The 17,721-nt window shown below is 31.3% G+C and overlaps 1 protein-coding gene across 1 annotated transcript; it reads left to right on the top strand.

Annotated features, from left to right (window-relative positions):
- Positions 1-3,390: 3,390 nt before the first annotated feature.
- LOC124820965 (immune-associated nucleotide-binding protein 9-like) lies at positions 3,391-6,715 on the top strand. Its single transcript, XM_047292757.2, has 6 exons — positions 3,391-3,416; positions 3,600-3,803; positions 4,370-4,638; positions 5,041-5,205; positions 5,288-5,422; positions 6,312-6,715. Exons 2-6 carry the CDS (start codon positions 3,605-3,607, stop codon positions 6,561-6,563), a joined length of 1,020 nt encoding a protein of 339 aa, XP_047148713.1. The 5' UTR covers positions 3,391-3,416; positions 3,600-3,604; the 3' UTR covers positions 6,564-6,715.
- The last annotated feature ends 11,006 nt before the right edge of the window (positions 6,716-17,721 follow it).

The following is a 17,721-nucleotide window of genomic DNA, read 5'->3' as shown; positions in this document are numbered from 1 at the left end:
TTTATGCCCACATTTATGTTTTAAAATTCAAAATTTTGATGAGACTCTTGTGCTTAAATGATTGATTTAAAATAAAATTTGTGATGATTGGCTTTATCGGGTTTAGAAATTAAAAAGGCCTAAAATGTGGTTTTAGTTGCATAAATTATTTTGAATAGTCTAATGTTTGTTGATGAAGCTCGAATTAAAGTTTGAATTGCAATTCTGAAGATAAAGAAAAAGCTAAAGTGCAATTAGAGGAAAGTTTTGAACTTTTGTGCAATTTTGAATAAAATAAAAAGGGTTGAAATGTAATTTTGGACAAGTTTATATTTTAAAAGATAATTTGGAGAAAATATATCTTAAGATGTTTTATTTGATGTTGTTAAATAATGACCTTATTTAACTATATCAAAAAATATCAAAAGATAATATTTGCCAAATCTTTTTGAATCTAGGAAAGATTTTATTAAATATTCTCAAAAAATGATTAAATCTGTTGAATATTTAAAAGATATTAGATATAAGATAAAAGATCTTATCAACAAAAGATTCAGAGTTCAGGCCCAATCAAGCCTATATAAAGAGACCCAGGGGAGGCATAACTTATTTATTCTCAGACTCCTCCACTGGAAGCCATCATCCACCACTCCTCTAACTTTTATTTCATAATGTATTCTACTCCATTCATGGAGGGCCAAACTCCTAGGGCTATTCCACTATAATTTCATTATGGATTTTGAGGTTAACTTGAATTAATGCAATATTTTCTTTTGATTATTGATTTAAGTTATTCTTCTTCTATGTATTTCATCTCCAAATCATATTAAAAGCAATGATTTGTTCATCATAAGGTGTTTGAATCTACATGCATATTAACCATATGAGTTCAAGGGTTTCTAGGTTTGGTTGAGAATCTACTTTGTTTAGATTTAGGAACTTTCATATGATTAAACGCGTTTTTGCTATCAATTGAGAATTACTTTGATTGGTGGTAATAATTTCAACTATAATTAATTGAGAGTTTACTTTGATTGATTAACTTTTAATTTGGTTAGGAGATTTAAGAATAGACATGATTAAACATAATAGAATTTGATTGATAATGTACTTTGGTTGAATTCATTGTGAATAATCTAGGAAGGTCTTGCATTTGATTGAGAATCTACTTTGGTTAACTGCATGATCGCCCTCAAATTAATTAAGAATGTACTTTAATTAATTTGAAACTTGAACAATAATCAATTGAACAATGATCTGTGGATAATCGATGATGAATCCATCTTGGAAAATCAGTGGAATTAGCCTATTTCATTATAATTATTTTTAAGTTTCCTCTTTGTTCTTCAAACATTCTTCAAACATTAATTCTATTAGCATAGTTTCTCACTTTAATTCTTGAGCATTGCATTGCATTCATAAGATTCAAATATTGAAAAACAATTTTGTATTCTTTGGGAGACGACTCATGGTTACTTTAACCCTATCTACTTTCTTGAATACTACTTGAAAATACTGAAGTTTTCTTAAAAAGTAGTATTAATTTGATAACTTCAACGACAGCGTATCACTCGACATTTAACTTGACGATCCCTCTTGAGGTACCTAAAGGTTGCCACGTTGGTCGCATGTTATCCCATACTAGATGTCCAATAACCAACATTAGTAGGTTATACCTGAGTTTGGAGGCCATAATTAGCAGGATCAAGAGGTCTTCTGCCATATAAAATGTAATGGATAACCTGCTTGAAATCAAATTTAGTGTTCCTTAAAAAAAATTCAAGTGTTTTGATGTTATTTTCAAAAGATTTTTTGACAATAAATAATACAATCAAGAATACAATATTCTTTCAATGTATTATCACCACACTCAAATACAAAAACAAATCAATCTAGAGAGGTTATACTCTCTCTCTCCCTCTCTCTTAGAGTCTTGCCTACCTAGCTAAGAAAACACAAAGATTACACAAGAATTATAAAACTTGGTGCACCAACAAGTGAAGATTTCACAATGACAAACACTACAAATTTCTTGGTTGATCACTCTTTGTTTCTTGAGGCCTTGAAGACCTTAAATTTCTTCAAAACTATGATGCCTCCAAGATTGTTAAGATAGTTCTGAACGTGTTCTTGCTTCAACTTGTTCAAAATCAGAATGTTCGTCTTTCTAAAAGTGAGTTAGAACACATATATATAGCCTAAACACAAAACTAATGCATTTAATGTTATTTTCACAATTGTTTAAACGTTTCAAACTGTTTTAATCGATTAGGTTAATTTCTTAATTGATTAAAACAAATAGCGAATGTCTGGTGTGCCTATGACCTATTTTAATCGATTATGTTATTATCTTAATCGATAAAAGTTTGTTCATAACATTAATCGATTAAGGGATATACTTAAACGATTAAAACAGTGGCACAACACCATATTTATGCAATTTTGAACCTAAGATCAGATTAACCATTCTACCCAACCAAGAATCTATCTTATATGAAATCATAAAAAAGCACACATTTTATTATACTCTCTTCAAGGTGGAAGAGCTTGTGAACCCTCTCTCAACAAAAATAATATATTTTTTAGAAAAAACACACTTTTTTTTATGTAAGTTATATCAATAATCATTATACAATGGACCTCAAAAAATTAATTTATCAAGGATTTACACTTTTTACATCTTAAGAAGGTTTTAATAGGAGTAATAGTAAAAATTGGTGTCCAAAAAATCCATTCTAACCATTTTAATTTTTATGGTAGTTATGACAATAATAATCATAATAAATTGCATTTTTTATGATTAATTTGATAATAATTATCATAGAAACTGGTGTCCTAAAATAAGTTTTTACATAAAAATTTTCACCTTTACAATTGAAAAATTAACTTAAAATTACTTTAACAATATTAAACCGATATAAAAAAAAAACTTAAACTTTGTATATTATCTAAGTATATTTCAGTTTTATAATTAATAAAAAAAAATACTATAAAATCAACATAAAAAGTGTAATGTGTTATTTAGCCAAATAAAAATCTTTTCAAGAAAAGTATACGTAAAATTTTAGAAGTTTACATGCGAATTTTTCATGCTTTAGAATTTTTTTATCAATTTTATGTTTTTTTTTTCATTTACTTCAATTAACTTTTCTAATTTCCAAGTCTTCAAGAGGTGGAGGACTTTCAATTTACTTTATATTTTTCTTTCAATTGATATCAACTCCAAGTTCCATTATTCTTTTCCCTGCCCATATCTTTTATTTAGGAATATTATTTTCTTCTTACTCTTTAACACACTTTAAATGCTTTTTTTATATTCTAGGACTTCTTGTTAGTTTTTTTCCCCTCAGACAAGTATAGTTTCTTCCTATAAAAGGCCTTTTAATGGTAGAAAAGAAAACCAGATAATCATACAATCGGAAGTTGAGAAATATCATGTACTACATTTGATCTCATTGATTTCTCTTATATAAACATATTATATAATTGAAATATCAAGATATTTACTTCTTATTACAAAACTTAGTTTTACTTAAATGTTTTACCATATTGTTTGTCATTACATTACATTTTTATTGTATTCGTAAAATCTTATTGAATACATGTGTTTTTTTTTACAGTTGTGATGGATAAAACTATATTATTTAATGAAAGTAGAACTCTAGTTTTAGTTGGACGTACAGGTAATGGTAAGAGTGCAACAGGAAATAGTATTATTGGAAAAAGAGCTTTCAAATCAAGATTGAGTTCTTCTGGTGTGACACGTGTTTGTGACTTACAAAAAACTAAAGATGAACCAATTATTAATGTTATCGATACTCCAGGTACAATACTATAACTTGTTATACATTACATGATTATGCATTTAATTTGAGTTAAAAAGAGTGTCATTTTTCATCATTGTTATCATTGTCTCTCAAAAGTTTAACATGTATATATTAAGGCTTAAATGTGTTTTAAATCTAGCAATTATGTATTTAATTCCAATTATATTTCATTTTGTTAAATTTTCTTACCCCCTATTAAATTTAGTTTTTACTTTAAATTTGTCATGGTCAAAATTTTGTTTTACATCCCTAGAGCTATAAATTAAATATAATTTAGTGTACTTGAAAATATATTTATTTTTTAAAATATTGAATTCTTAAAAATAATTGTATCTTTGAATATAAAGAAAATTATTTTTCTGTAATTAAAAAATACTATGGTTTTTATTTTTAATCTTGATAAATTTTTAATCTATTATTTGTTGATATAATAATTTTTATTTCGTTGGGAGTAAAGAAAGAAGTAATGACATTATATACGTATCAAAATCTAAAACATTTTAAAAATAAAATAAATTATATTTTCATGAATAGTAAATATAAAACCCAATGTATTTTTGCAGGACTTTTTGATGGAACTCATTCGGTTGGAAGGGAAATAGTTAAATGTATTGATATGGCTAAAGATGGAATTCATGCTATTCTTATGGTATTTTCTGTTAAGACTCGTTTTTCAGAAGAGGAACAAGCTACTTTCCTTGCTTTGCAAGCACTGTTTGGACATAAAATTGTTGATTATATGATTGTTGTTTTTACCGGAGGAGATGAACTAGAAGAAAATGATCTAACATTTGAGGATTACATAGGCAACCAGTGTCCACAACCTCTTAAGGTTTTTTTATTGTTATTATTAATATCTATTATTTTTATTTCACAATTCTCAAAAATGAAAAATAGAAAACATTAAATTTTACGAAAAATGTTTTCAAAATTTCTTATAATTTTGTTTGCTCTCAAAAAATTTCTTTCCCTTTGACTATTATCTATTTTATGATTTTTCCAAATAAATTCTTAAATAAAGTTATAATTATTAAAATTATTTAAAAAATAGTAAAATATTTCTTATCTTATGTCTTAATATTTTAATTGTATTTTCATATTTAACAAAACTTAGGTTGTTTAATCTCATTTTTCATCACTCATATACTACTTGAAGTATTATGAAAGTATTTTATCTTATGTCTTAATATTTTAGAATTTTATTAACTTTGAAAGGATTGTAACTTATGTATAGGATATTTTGGTTCTATGCGGCAATCGAAAAGTGCTTTTTGATAATAAGACTAAAGATAAAGAAAAACAATCTGGACAAGTTCAAGAACTTCTTCATCTTGTGAACATGGTTATATCTCATAATGGTGGACAACCTTTTACAAATGAATTGTTTATGCAATTGAAGGTGAAGTTATAAACTTGAAAATTGTTATTGAATTGATGATGTATACATATAATGAAAATTAACTCATTGTTTCATTCTATAGGAGAAAGCAAAAATAAGAGATGACCAACAAAAAGCTCTTGACTCTCTTAAAGGATATTCAAAAGCAGAAATGATGGATATTAAAATGCAAATGGAACAACAATATGTGGATGTGCTAAAACGAATGACTAATGTGGTATATATTATCTTTATGTTTTATATTTATTTCAGAGCATTTGGTTTTTATATTACTATTTTAAATCTAAACATGTTAACTCTTACATTTCATATATTTAATTCTTATAAGTAGAATTATAAGATAATCAAGGATGCGTAATTTGTGTATATAATAGAATCACAAGCATACATATTAAACAATGGATTTATCTTTTCTTAAGATATAAAAAGTGACATAAGTATTTTTTTTATTTATTCTGGTTTTGGAATAATAAATGAATAATTTGTAGAAAACAGCATTTAAGTTGTTTAACTTGTTATGGTAAGTTGTTCAGATAATCTTAGTCACTTGTTGAAATAATATATTTTACAGGAATTGCCAATTGATTTAAGTTATTTTTGAATGAATTTTTTTGATTAAAAACTTCTAAAAGAAATACGAGAAGCAAAGTTTTTCAATAAAATTAAATTCATTGGTTAAAAATCAAAATTTAAACAAATTAGATGAAAGAGATTATATAATAAGTATATAGAGTAATTAAACTCATAAATAAATTAATTTTATTTTTTTAATTTGATTCATAAGTTTTACAGATAAGTTAGTCTAAATAGGTTTTACAAACTATATTAGAGCACCTAGAATAAATCAAGATCAATTTGATATACTATGACAATTGATGAATCCAATCTGTATTATGTTTAATTGAGAATGTTATTTTATAATTTGAATCTTGTTGATAAAAAATAAATTTCATTAAAATTGGATATTTGTTATTATTTTGTTTATTAAAAGTTCATATGTTAGGTATTATGAATGTTGACATTTTATAGGTAAACATTTCAAAGTTTAACGTTATATGTTATTATTATTATGTGTTTTTTTAAAATAATTTTGTTTTAATATATAGGTGGAATCAAAGCTTAAGGAAGAAATTGCAAATCTTGGGAAGAAATTGGAAGAAGAGAGAGTTGCTAGAGTTAGAGCAGAAGAACATCATAAGTTAATTCAAATTCAATCAAATAATGAAATTGAGAGACTCAAAAGACAATTAATATTGGATAGACCACCACCTCCTGCTCTTCCTTTTCCTTTTAACTTGCTTCCTTTTCCTTTTGTGCGACCAAAGCCTCCACCTCCTTCTCCTTGTGGCATTCTTTGATTCTACCATCTTTTTAAATCTTTCTATTGTGATTAATATTTCTATTCTATAACACTTCTATAAGTGTTACAAACATTACCAAACATTGCTATGTAATTATATTGTATTTGAATTAAATGTAAATATTAAATTATATTTTCTGTACAAATTGATGGACTATTTTATATTATTTGAAAAAAATTTTATTCATTTCTTTTATTTTTCTCTCCTCTTACCCTTATATTGTAAAAAGATGATAATAATTTGTTGGTTTAATACATCATTTGGTCCCTACTTTTGGGGGTTTTGTTCAAAATGGTCCCACCTTTTGAAAAAGTTCAGTAAAGTCCCATATTTTGGTTTAAAATGTTCAATTCGGTCCTTTTCGTGGACGGCGTTAGAAACTTAACAGTGGTGGTGCTACTGTGGCGAAATTTGAGTGAGCTGTTATGTTTTGATGGTTACGTGGCACTGTAAATTGGGGAAATATCCTAAATTGGGGAAAACCCTAAAGTTTTAATAACCCTAAACCCTAAATTAGAATCAGAAACCCTAAATTGGGGAAAAATCCCCAATATCAAAACCCCGACCCTCAACCGGTTAGTCTTTCTCATATTTCCCTCCAACAGCACCGCAGGGGATTGAGGGATAGGAGAATGAGACTTTCCCTTAATGTTGCAAGGAGGTTTTTTGGTTTGCAAGATATGTTGGGCTTTGACAAAGCTAGCAATACCGTGGAGTGGCTGCTGAACCAAGCAAAAGCTGAAATCAATCGTCTAGCGAAGGAGAAAAAGAAGTAGAAGAAGAGTGTTCACCGCAGTTGCTGCAGTGCTGGTTCGGAATGTGAAGAAGGTGTGTCTAGTCTGGATGAGGTTGCAGGGAGTAGAGATGAAGAAGAAGCAGGAGAAGATTGGGGATTCTAATTTCCACTTAAGGTCCCCAATTTAGGATATTTCCTCAATTTACAGTGCCACGTAACCATCAAAACATAACAGGTCACTCAAATTTCGCCACAGTGGCACCACCACCGTTAAGTTTCTAACGTCGTCCACGAAAAGGACCGAATTGAACATTTTAAACCAAAATATGGGACCTTACTGAACTTTTTCAAAAGGTGGGACCATTTTGAACAAAACTCTCAAAAGTAGGGACCAAATGATGTATTAAACCTAATTTGTTTTTATGAATTCGGTTTTTAGTAGGATGCATTTTTCTTCTTATTCCTCTCCTTATATAATGAGTGTTTATAAATATATTGTAAACTAGTTCAATTCAACACTTGAAATTTGGATTTGACTCGTAAAAATTTGAGTTTAGTATATTAAATTACACATCCTCTTACGATAAAGAATCACATTAATAAGTGGCATATCATAAAGAAGTGACGTGAAAAGAAGAATGTATTTCTCACTTCATCAAACGAAATACATTAAGTAGCTTATTTATAAAATTATTATTTCAATATTTTTAATCAAACTGTATTCGCAACAAAATGTTAAAAAGTTTTAAAAACTGTTTTGGTAAAAAGGGGTCGAGTGTATGTTTAATGTGTTTCGTATTTTGATCGTTCAGTTTCTCTATCTCTAATAAAGTAATCCTCATTAATAGATGATTAACCTATAAAAGACACTTTGATACTTAAGTTAGATATATTTCACAAGAAGATCTGGATTAAATTTAGAAAAATATGTTTTTACCTCAACATCTTATATCTATGGGTTAAATATGTTTTTAGTCCCTCAACTATTAAGCGATTTTGTTTTTCGTCCCTATTTCAAACTTTGCACGATTAGATCCCTGTCCTTAAGGAAACCATTATTTTTGGTCCTCACAAACTAATGCCGTTAAATTTAGTCTCACGTGGCTAACGATATGCCACATATGATACCAGCTTTCACATTAATCTCGTGCCACGTGTGGTGTGCCACTATTCACCACCCTCTTCTCCTTCTCTCCTCTTTCACCACCACCTTCCCCTTCAACTTCGTCCTCACACAAGCCCGCCACCACCAACCCCTCGCGCAAGCCGCCGTCGCCAACCGTGAATCACATGCTGCTGCTGGTTGGGGGAAGGCGACACCGGCGGCGCATGGGTGAGACTCGCGAGGTTGAGCGCGTTGGTAGCGTTGGGATTGACGAGAAGTGTCGGGTGGTGCGGTGCGTCAGGTACGTAAGATGGGTCCATAAGGTAAAGCGTTTGTAAGCCATTTCAATTCATCATATCCTGTTCCAGGATCTCTATATATAGACACACATATTCTTTTCACTTCGATCTTGATTAGCCCATTATGCATGTATATTGCAAAGCTATTTTGGATTAACACACAAGCTTCCTCCACCAATGTTGGGGCTTTAATTAATTTAAATTAAATTAAGCTTCTTGCTTGTTTGTTACAGATCCTGAAAAACAAAAGATAAACAGACAGTCTCGGAAGTTGTGCCAGTGAATCCTAGTAACTGAGTACCTTAAATTTCGCAAATCAATCTGGACAAGTAAACAACAATTTAACATACGTGTGATGGAGGAGATGAAAAGGAAGTTGTATCCTTCAATTGAAAGTGAAAAGTGCTGATGAAATGAATAAAAAAGATATACAACTATAGAAATGGAAACAGATCCCGTGGGAGAGGAATCACATGAATATAGGTGAGAAGAAATTAACGAAGGAGTTGGGTGTGTTGTGTTCGTACCATTTGGTGAATTAATAAATGGATTGAGGAAGAAAAGAGAAGAGAAGAAGGTAGAAAGGTGCTATCGAGATAGAGAAAGTGTCCCTCATGGCGGGGTAGAGGATTCAGATAAAAGGGTTGTTCGATGGATCCGTTTTGGTTTCAGTTCTGAGAGCTTCAGCTTCGTTCATGGCTTCTTGCTTGCTCCTGTCATCAGTATTCTTTGCAACTCTCTGTCTCTCTTCTCCAAACGGAAATATTTATATATATATATATATATATATATATATATATATATATATATATATATATATATATATATATATATATAACACCACCAACCCCTCACGGTGGCGTTTCGGGTCTCGAGCGTGGCCGCTCTGAAGCCTCTTCCATGCTCTCGGAAGTACCCGATTACCTCTTCGGATTAGACAACTCCGACGACACACACCAACGCGACCCACGACCCAAGGACCAACCCGTTCTCCAAGACAACGTTTCCGTTTCAGATCTGGGTTCTCCCTCCCCGATTGTTTTCCACCCCGGTTGTTTCCTTATCTGTGAAAAAAAACAAGACAGAAGAACACAAGAACAAAACGGAAACGTGAAAGCTGGTATCATATGTGGCATACCGTTAGCCACGTGAGACTAAATTTAACGGCGTTAGTTTGTGAGGACCAAAAATAATGGTTTCCTTAAGGACAGGGATCTAATCGTGCAAAGTTTGAAATAAGGACGAAAAACAAAATCGCTTGATAGTTGAGGGACTAAAAACATATTTAACCCTATATCTATAGAACCTATAGTAATCAAACCTATTAATTATTCATTAACATTCATTAATATCTGTTACTGTTAACTCTCTATTAATATCAATTACATTATTAATTAATCTTAACCACCTAAAATGACTCCGTGGACCGATCTACTATCATCAGTTGAGCCAACCTATATATTCCGTATAGTAAAAAAAAATTATTCATTTTTTTTTATGTTTTCTCCTATTTTTATAAATAATAATTTTGTAGATAATGAATAATATGGTCTAATTATAAATGAATTGGATTGTCTGGAAAGTGTATAATATTATGTGTAGGTGGATGACATGGGGAACATTAAAATAATATATATATATATATATATATATATATATATATATATATATATATATATATATATATATATATATATATATATATAAAAGTTATGAATAATCATTATATAATGGACCTAATTTTTCCATAAATTTGCACTCTCTAGATCTTATGACGGTTTTAGTAGGAGTTATAATAGAAAGTGGTGTGGAAGAAACCAATTCTAACAAGTTTCATTGTTATGGTAGTTATGACAATAATAATCATAATAAATTGCACATGATTATTTTGAAAACAATTATCATAGAGTAAAATAAGTTTTTATATAAACTTTTTCACATTCTTAAAGACCTGTTTACAATTGAAAAATTAACTTAAAATTACTTTAAAAAACTTAAACTTTGTATATTATCCACTACAAGAAATTGACGTAGGATTTTTATGGATGGCCTCTCGGCCGTTGGTAAAAATGCGTTACCGACGGTCAAAAAGATAATTATCGAAGACCATGGTGAAATAACATTACGGACGATCAAGAAGAGCTTAGCAAGGGGTGTGTGGCCTTCGGTAAGAGGCTCAACCCATTAAACTAAGTGTTGGGGGTATTCGTTGAGGTCGTCCCCAATTTCGTCAAACAGAAAACCCTACCCTACCTCTCTCTCGTCCCATCGAGCTTCCCATTCTCTCCTTCTGCCTTTTGTTTCACTTGCTCTAGTTCGATTGTGCTTCCATTATGTCCCTCTCCTTGTCTGTTCTGTCTGGTGGCATTGGGTTCTTCGTGTCGTTGTCGGTGTTGCGGCTGGGGTGGTGGTTTGTGGCTATACGCGTGAGGCTTGTGCGACGATGGTGATCCGTGGTCATTAGCTTTAGGAGGTCGTTGCGTTGAGACTGTGAGCACAAGGGGAGACCAGACAGGTTAGTACCTTCCATGTTTTATGTTGAATTCCTATATGTCATTCTGTGTATTAGAACTTGTTCTGGTATGGTTGGCCTTTTAGTTTTGATTCCTCTTCATTTTGTTTTGAGCTTGGAATAAGTTTTGGGGGCTGTTTTGGTATTGCTGTAAGCATAAGGGAAATTGGTAAATAAAGAGTATAAGGAAAATATTTCCTGAGTAGGTTAAGGCTTTGTCAGTTTTTTTTTTCAGTTGCTATAAGGTCTATATCATATGTTCCAATTGTTATAAGGTCTATGCCAATTATTTGGTTCATTAAATTTAACCATTGTCTTCATTGGTATCTGCCTCATCTTTCCCCTTAGAATTGTTTCCCATTACATCTCCTTCTTCCCCTTCGACCAACAATAAAACATGAGGTGTTTGTTGGCACACACATGGCCTGAACTGAACTTTTCATCACACCTAAAACACAACCCCTTTTGAGACTTCTCTAAAACTGAATGTAAATTGTCAATGAGATTGTGTTCTGAATGAGGCTGTTGAATGATTTTGATAAGATTAGAAGCTTGTAAGTTGATAACAATTGAAAAATTGTTACTTTCATGCTTAAAATTGACACAAAAAGCAACCTTTACACTTAGAAACTAGCTTGAAATCATGTTTTTATCCATATTTTCAGAAATAAGAGAGCTGGACAGATTTATGCTTGATTTCAGTGTTTTTGTGCAGGTTTTAAGGTGAATTTAGTGAAAGAAGTGAAGAAGGAGAGAGATGGAATCAGAAAAGTCAACCAGAAACCAGAAAAGTCAACCAGTCAACCAGAAAAGTCAACCAGTCAACCAAAAAGTCAACCAGTCAACCAGAATACCGAAAAAGTCAACCATACGAGTTTTGGGCCAGTTTTCTGCGATTTTATGATCTGTTTGGGCTTGGACCCGTTTTCTATTATTTTTATGTCCTATTTAAAGACCTAGATGTCTTAGGGTTTGGTATCTTTGGCAGAAACAAAGCAAACACTCTCTCTTCCACCCCTTTGAAGGAGGATCTTGGATGCTCAGGCTACCTCTTCACCTTTCTAGGGTTTTATCTTTCATTCTTTCATTATTGTTCATCTAGGTTCACCATGAATATGGTGAACTAAACCTTGTATGTTTGTTGGGGAATCAATGTAATCTTTTGAAGCTCTCATATATGGAATTTGTGCTTGCATCTTAATCTAAGATTTATGCTTTCTTTCATCATTAGTTAGGGTTTTTCCTCTTTGCTTAATGCTTGCTTTGTTTAACTCATTCAATGCATGATTATTGATTTTGTCGATAGGGAACGTACGGAGAAGTCTAGATCCGGGGAATCTCTCCCAATAGTATATTGGTTGTCGTTAAGCTCCTGTGCTAAGAGAACTAATTATTAGGAATGCTAGGAATCGTATGAACTCGTAATTAGGGATAGACCTTCTTGACAAGGTAATTTAGAGAGTGACATTAACAATGATGATTTGAATGTTGAATTCCTAAAATATATGAGAGTGGATAAGATGAAATTGACCCCCAACAACATATTCATATATATATTTCATTGAAAGTGCTTGTCTTTTGCTTTTGCCATTGATCAAAACCTCATGCATACATGTTTATTTTCTGCTTTGCATATTAAACTCCAATTATTTCGTCCTTAAGTCTTAGCTAATCAATGAATCACATAACTAAACTAGGTCGTGAGTCCTTTGGGAGAACGATACTTGGTCTTACCGAGTTTATTACTTGAAACGATTCGGTCATACTTGCCGATTGTTCAACAAGTTTGTGACATCATATTTTGGTGATCATAAATTTGTCCATCATAAGTACATTGTCCAAAGTCTGAATTGGTTTTGTTGATGTCCCTCACTTACTTTGTTCTTGTCTGTAGCTGCACAAGTATTTACACAAGTAGTTACACTTTCTTAAGTCAATTTGTTTGTTGTTCCCGCCTTTATTTCTTTGAAACTTGATTTTGGTGGTATGATGGTGTATTTTTACTGCATAATTGGCAATAACAAGGGTTGATTTTCGGTTTATGCTTTTTCTGTGCTATTGGAAAGCTTGAAAAGTTTAAATTGGTGTTTGAAAGTTGCTATTACTGTTCATTTGATAATAGTTTGGCTTATATGAAGATTTTCTTTCTAAACCATCACTTTTTGAGTTAAAATGGAAGGGGAGTAGTGATTTTGAGTTGTAGACTGTTTATAACTCGTTTTAGAGTTTAAACACAATTAAAACCATCAAACAAAGTTGCTTGAACATTTAGTTGTGTGTTTAAATCACTTCCATACGTTTTTTAGTATTAAACCACCCAACTAGGGACTTTCTCTAGTGCATAATTTTTTTCCAGCTACTGTTTGATTCTTTTCTTTGGCCAAAAGTTGTCAAAATTCAAAGAAATTGGTTTGTTGAATTCTGGTGTAGTATGATAAATTTGTTTGGTGATGTTTGAGTTGGTTATTGTTATTCCTTTTTGGATATACTATTAGCTAATGCTTAAACTGTTGCTATGCTTATTAAATTAATGGAACGAAATGTAATGAATAAACCTAAATACACTTCTATTTGATGTCTTAGGGTGAGTTTTTAAAGGAGTTATAATTGTGGCCAGAAGGGGAGGAAGAGAGTCTATAGAGAAGACTTGATCAGGAAAGGAAAACAAAGGCGAAGGTATGGTCATCTAAACTGAAATTGCATGATTGTATGTGCTATGTTCTATTATTTTCATTCTTGTTTCATGAATTTTATCTTGTTCTAAAATGTTGTGAATGTCTAGTTTGAATGTTATGTTGATTGGAGTTTTATGATATTGTATACATTGAGTTCTGTCAAACTTTGTTGTGAATGGTTTGATATTGATTGTCAAATATGTAAGAGGTTTTAGACTTAGAACTTAGTATGCAAACCTCAAAACCTCAAAAGGTCTACTATAAATTCACTAGAATGGTCAAAATTTGCAAACTGCACTAAACTAGCCTAAGAAACAACAAAGAAATTGTCCTAACAAGTTTAGAATGGTAAAACCTAGCTAATTAGAAACTCACACTACAAAAATAACCTAGAACTCAAAAATTGGCTATAGGAGTTGCCAATTTTCACATTTTTGCTTGCTAGACAACCCCTTTGAATTGGCTATAGGACTGCACCACAAAGTCTTCACAACACCACAATTTCACACAAAAATTAGCACCAAACCAGATAAAAAACTACACCAGAAATGGTCACTGGACAACACCAAAATATGACTTGAATTGAACAATTTTAAGATGCCAAAAAACTTAAAAGCAATACAAATAGGTTACAATAGAAGTAGGCACTCAAATGGATTATAGGAAAGGTTGTAGAATAGATGAAGAAAACAAGAAAAACTCAAAATGCAGGTTGAAAAATGTGTGGCACGAAACTGTTTGATAAAATCAGAAAGTGTTTGATGAAATGCCTTAAAGAAACCCAGATTTTGTGTTTTTGGGTTTTGAATGGGCTATACGGTTCAGAATCCCCTTTTAACAATTTCCTTTGCTTCTTTTAACCATTTGATTCTATTTTAAATGACTGAACCAGGTTTTGCTCCAAGCCAAATGGAATTTTATACCCACTTCATCAAAACATCACTTACCTTTTTCAACTCTGCACCAAAAAATTGACCCAAGATTGGTGGTTTTAAAAGTGAATTCGTGCACAAGTGATTCTTACTCTTTCATAATACTTTCAGCAACTTTAATTCACCAAATTAAACTTCTTTGAACACTAATTTGGTTCAAAATCAAATTGTATAACAGATTCACCCTTCTACTTCCCCATTTCACTAAAAAAATAAGGTGTGAACATGTTATTTTGCACACAGATGAATCTATCTTCAATTTGAATGTTCTTACAAGTTTAAATCAACATTTAGGACTTGTTTAAACTGTCAAATATCACAGAAACTGCATAAGTCGAAATCACACCTTCCTATGGCTAATTATGCAGTAAAACACTTCAATTCACCACCAAAATCAGATTTAATAGCATCAAATGTTGGAACAGTGATAAAATTGATTCAAGAAATTGCAATTTCACAAAACTAAGGTAGAACTAAAAGGCTTAGAACGACCAAACTGGAATAAACCAATCAAGGAGTGGTAGCACGGTGAAAAGCTGGAATAACAAATTGTAATTACCGAAGACTTTAGCCCTTGGTAATTACCGAAAGTCTTCGCTTTTCGGTGAAGGACAAAGGTCGTTGGTAACTGTTAGTGACAAGGAATTTACCGACGGTAATCTAGTCGTCCATAAGTCGTCAGTAATAAGTCATTACTGACAGCTTCAGACTATTTCCGAGGGATTGTGGCCTTCGATAATGTCCGTCCTTTTTGTAGTATATTTCAGTTTTACATGTAAAGTATTATAAAATCAACATAAAAATGTGATATTTTAGCGAAATAAAAATCCTTTCAAAAAAAAGTATATATAAAATTTTACAGTGACTTGAAAAGAAGTTACATGTGAATTTTTCATTCTTTAGAATTTTTTTATGAATTTTATGTTTTTTTTTCATTTATTTCAATTAACTTCTCTAGTGTCGAAGTCTTTCAAGAGATGGAGGACTTTCAATTTACTTTTTTTTTTTCTTTCATTCGATCTCAACTCCAAGGTCCATTATTCTTTTCTATGCCCATATCTTTTATTTGGTAATATTATTTTCTTCCAACTCTTTAACACACTTTAAATGCTTTTTTTATATTCTAGGATTTCTTGTTAGTTTTTTTTCCTCAAACAAGTATTTCCTATAAAAGGCCTTTCAATGGTAGAAAAGAAAACCAAATAATCATATAAGTGAAAGTTGAGAAATACATGTACTACATTTAATCTCATTGTTTTTTCTTATGTATGTCGTAAACATATTATATAATTGAAATATTAAGATATTTACTTCTTATCTCAAAACTTAGTTTTACTTAAATGTTTTATAATATCCTTTTTCATTACATTACATTTTTATTATATTCATAAAACTTAAATTTTCTAAAATTTTATTGAATATATCTTTTTCTTACCATTGTGATGGATAAAACTTTATCATTTAGCGAAGGGACACTACAAAAATTTAGATTTTTACTTGAGGTTATTTTTTTTGTTTCTAGCACTTTTAACCCCCAAAAAGTATGTTATCCCTGGTTAGAAAAATCTCTGGAAAAAGCTGCTGGAAAAGCTACGTCACTATTATCGAGAGTTTTGCTAGAACCGCCAAAATTAACAAAAGTTTTGCTAAAACTGCCAGAATTAGCGAGAGTTTTACTGAAACCACTAACGGAATTTTGCTTAAACCACCGAAAATGTGTACAAATTATTTTTTTTTAGTTTTTTATTGTAATAAAATAAGATTATAATAAAATCAGTTTTATTAACCAAATAGACAATAAAATAATATGAAATAAAACTGAATATTATATATAAAATAAAGGGTTAAATATGTTTTTAGTCCCTAAACTATTAGCCGTTTCTGGTTTTCGTCCCTCTTTCAAAGTAGGGTACGATTTGGTCCTCAATCTTTTCGAAACTTTGGTTTTAGTCCTCGAAAACTAACACCGTTAAATATGTACTGACGTGGCTAACGGTAGACTGACACACGATTTTTTTTAAGTGTTTCTCACTCTTTCTCCCCTTCTCTCTCTTCCTTCCATCTTCCACCCAACTTCATCCCTGGTTTCGTTTTTCTGATATTTATTAGCAGTTATGTTAATTTCTTTGGAAAGTTACTGTTTTTAAAAGTATCCTTCTGTTAAAAATCTTTGGATTCCTCTCCCTTCAACTTGAGTGAGTTACATTTCTTCTACCAACCAACATATCCTAACCAATTGTGTTTACAAATTTCCAAATATCTGCAGGTTCCCTTGAGTGTTACATTAACATGGATATATGTGTCGTTTCTAACAGCTGGGGAAGCATATAACTACAAAGGATGCAATGGGGTTTCCCGATTTTCCATTTCAGGACTTGCATAATCATGGTCGTAGTATCTCTGGTTGCTTCTGTGGATTCAGTAAGTAAATTATTCAAATGCTTGTAAATACAAATATTAGCTGAATGGTACTATGAATCCCACGATTATAAAACTAATGTAATATCCTGTATTTTCCATGAGAACATGATCAGAAACTAAAATTGTGAGTAAGTGAATGACAAGTTGGTTTTGCAGGTTGGAACTTATCACTCCAACTCCAGGAGTGGTGAGTCGAGGAATTGCATTGGAGGGTTTGTGTAGTATATTGGCTGGTCTTTGGGGTTCGAGAACTGGCTCGACCACCTTGACAGAAAACATTCACACAATTGACACAACAAAAGTGGCAAGTCGGAGGGTGGTGGAACTTGGAGCAGCTTTCATGATTCTCTTTTCCTTTATGGGTAAAGCAACAAAGCATTGATATGCAGACTCAAAGATGTAACCAGGGATGAAGTTGGGTGGAAGATGGAAGGAAGAGAGAGAAGGGGAGAAAGAGTGAGAAACACTTAAAAAA

This window comes from Vigna umbellata, chromosome 3 (assembly GCF_029865625.1).
Source record: "Vigna umbellata cultivar VRB3 chromosome 3, Vumbellata_1.0, whole genome shotgun sequence".
NCBI lineage: Eukaryota > Viridiplantae > Streptophyta > Magnoliopsida > Fabales > Fabaceae > Vigna > Vigna umbellata.
The sequence above is the reverse complement of the archived record's forward strand: the minus strand, read 5'-3'. Positions and strand labels throughout refer to the sequence as shown.

Bases quoted from the DNA above. Each gene is read 5' to 3' on its own strand.
- LOC124820965 (XM_047292757.2), top strand. From the start codon at position 3,605: ATGGATAAAACTATATTATTTAATGAAAGTAGAACTCTAGTTTTAGTT. The intron at 3,804-4,369 runs GTACAATACTAT...GTATTTTTGCAG, and splicing joins TAATGTTATCGATACTCCAG to GACTTTTTGATGGAACTCAT. The intron at 4,639-5,040 runs GTTTTTTTATTG...ACTTATGTATAG, and splicing joins AGTGTCCACAACCTCTTAAG to GATATTTTGGTTCTATGCGG.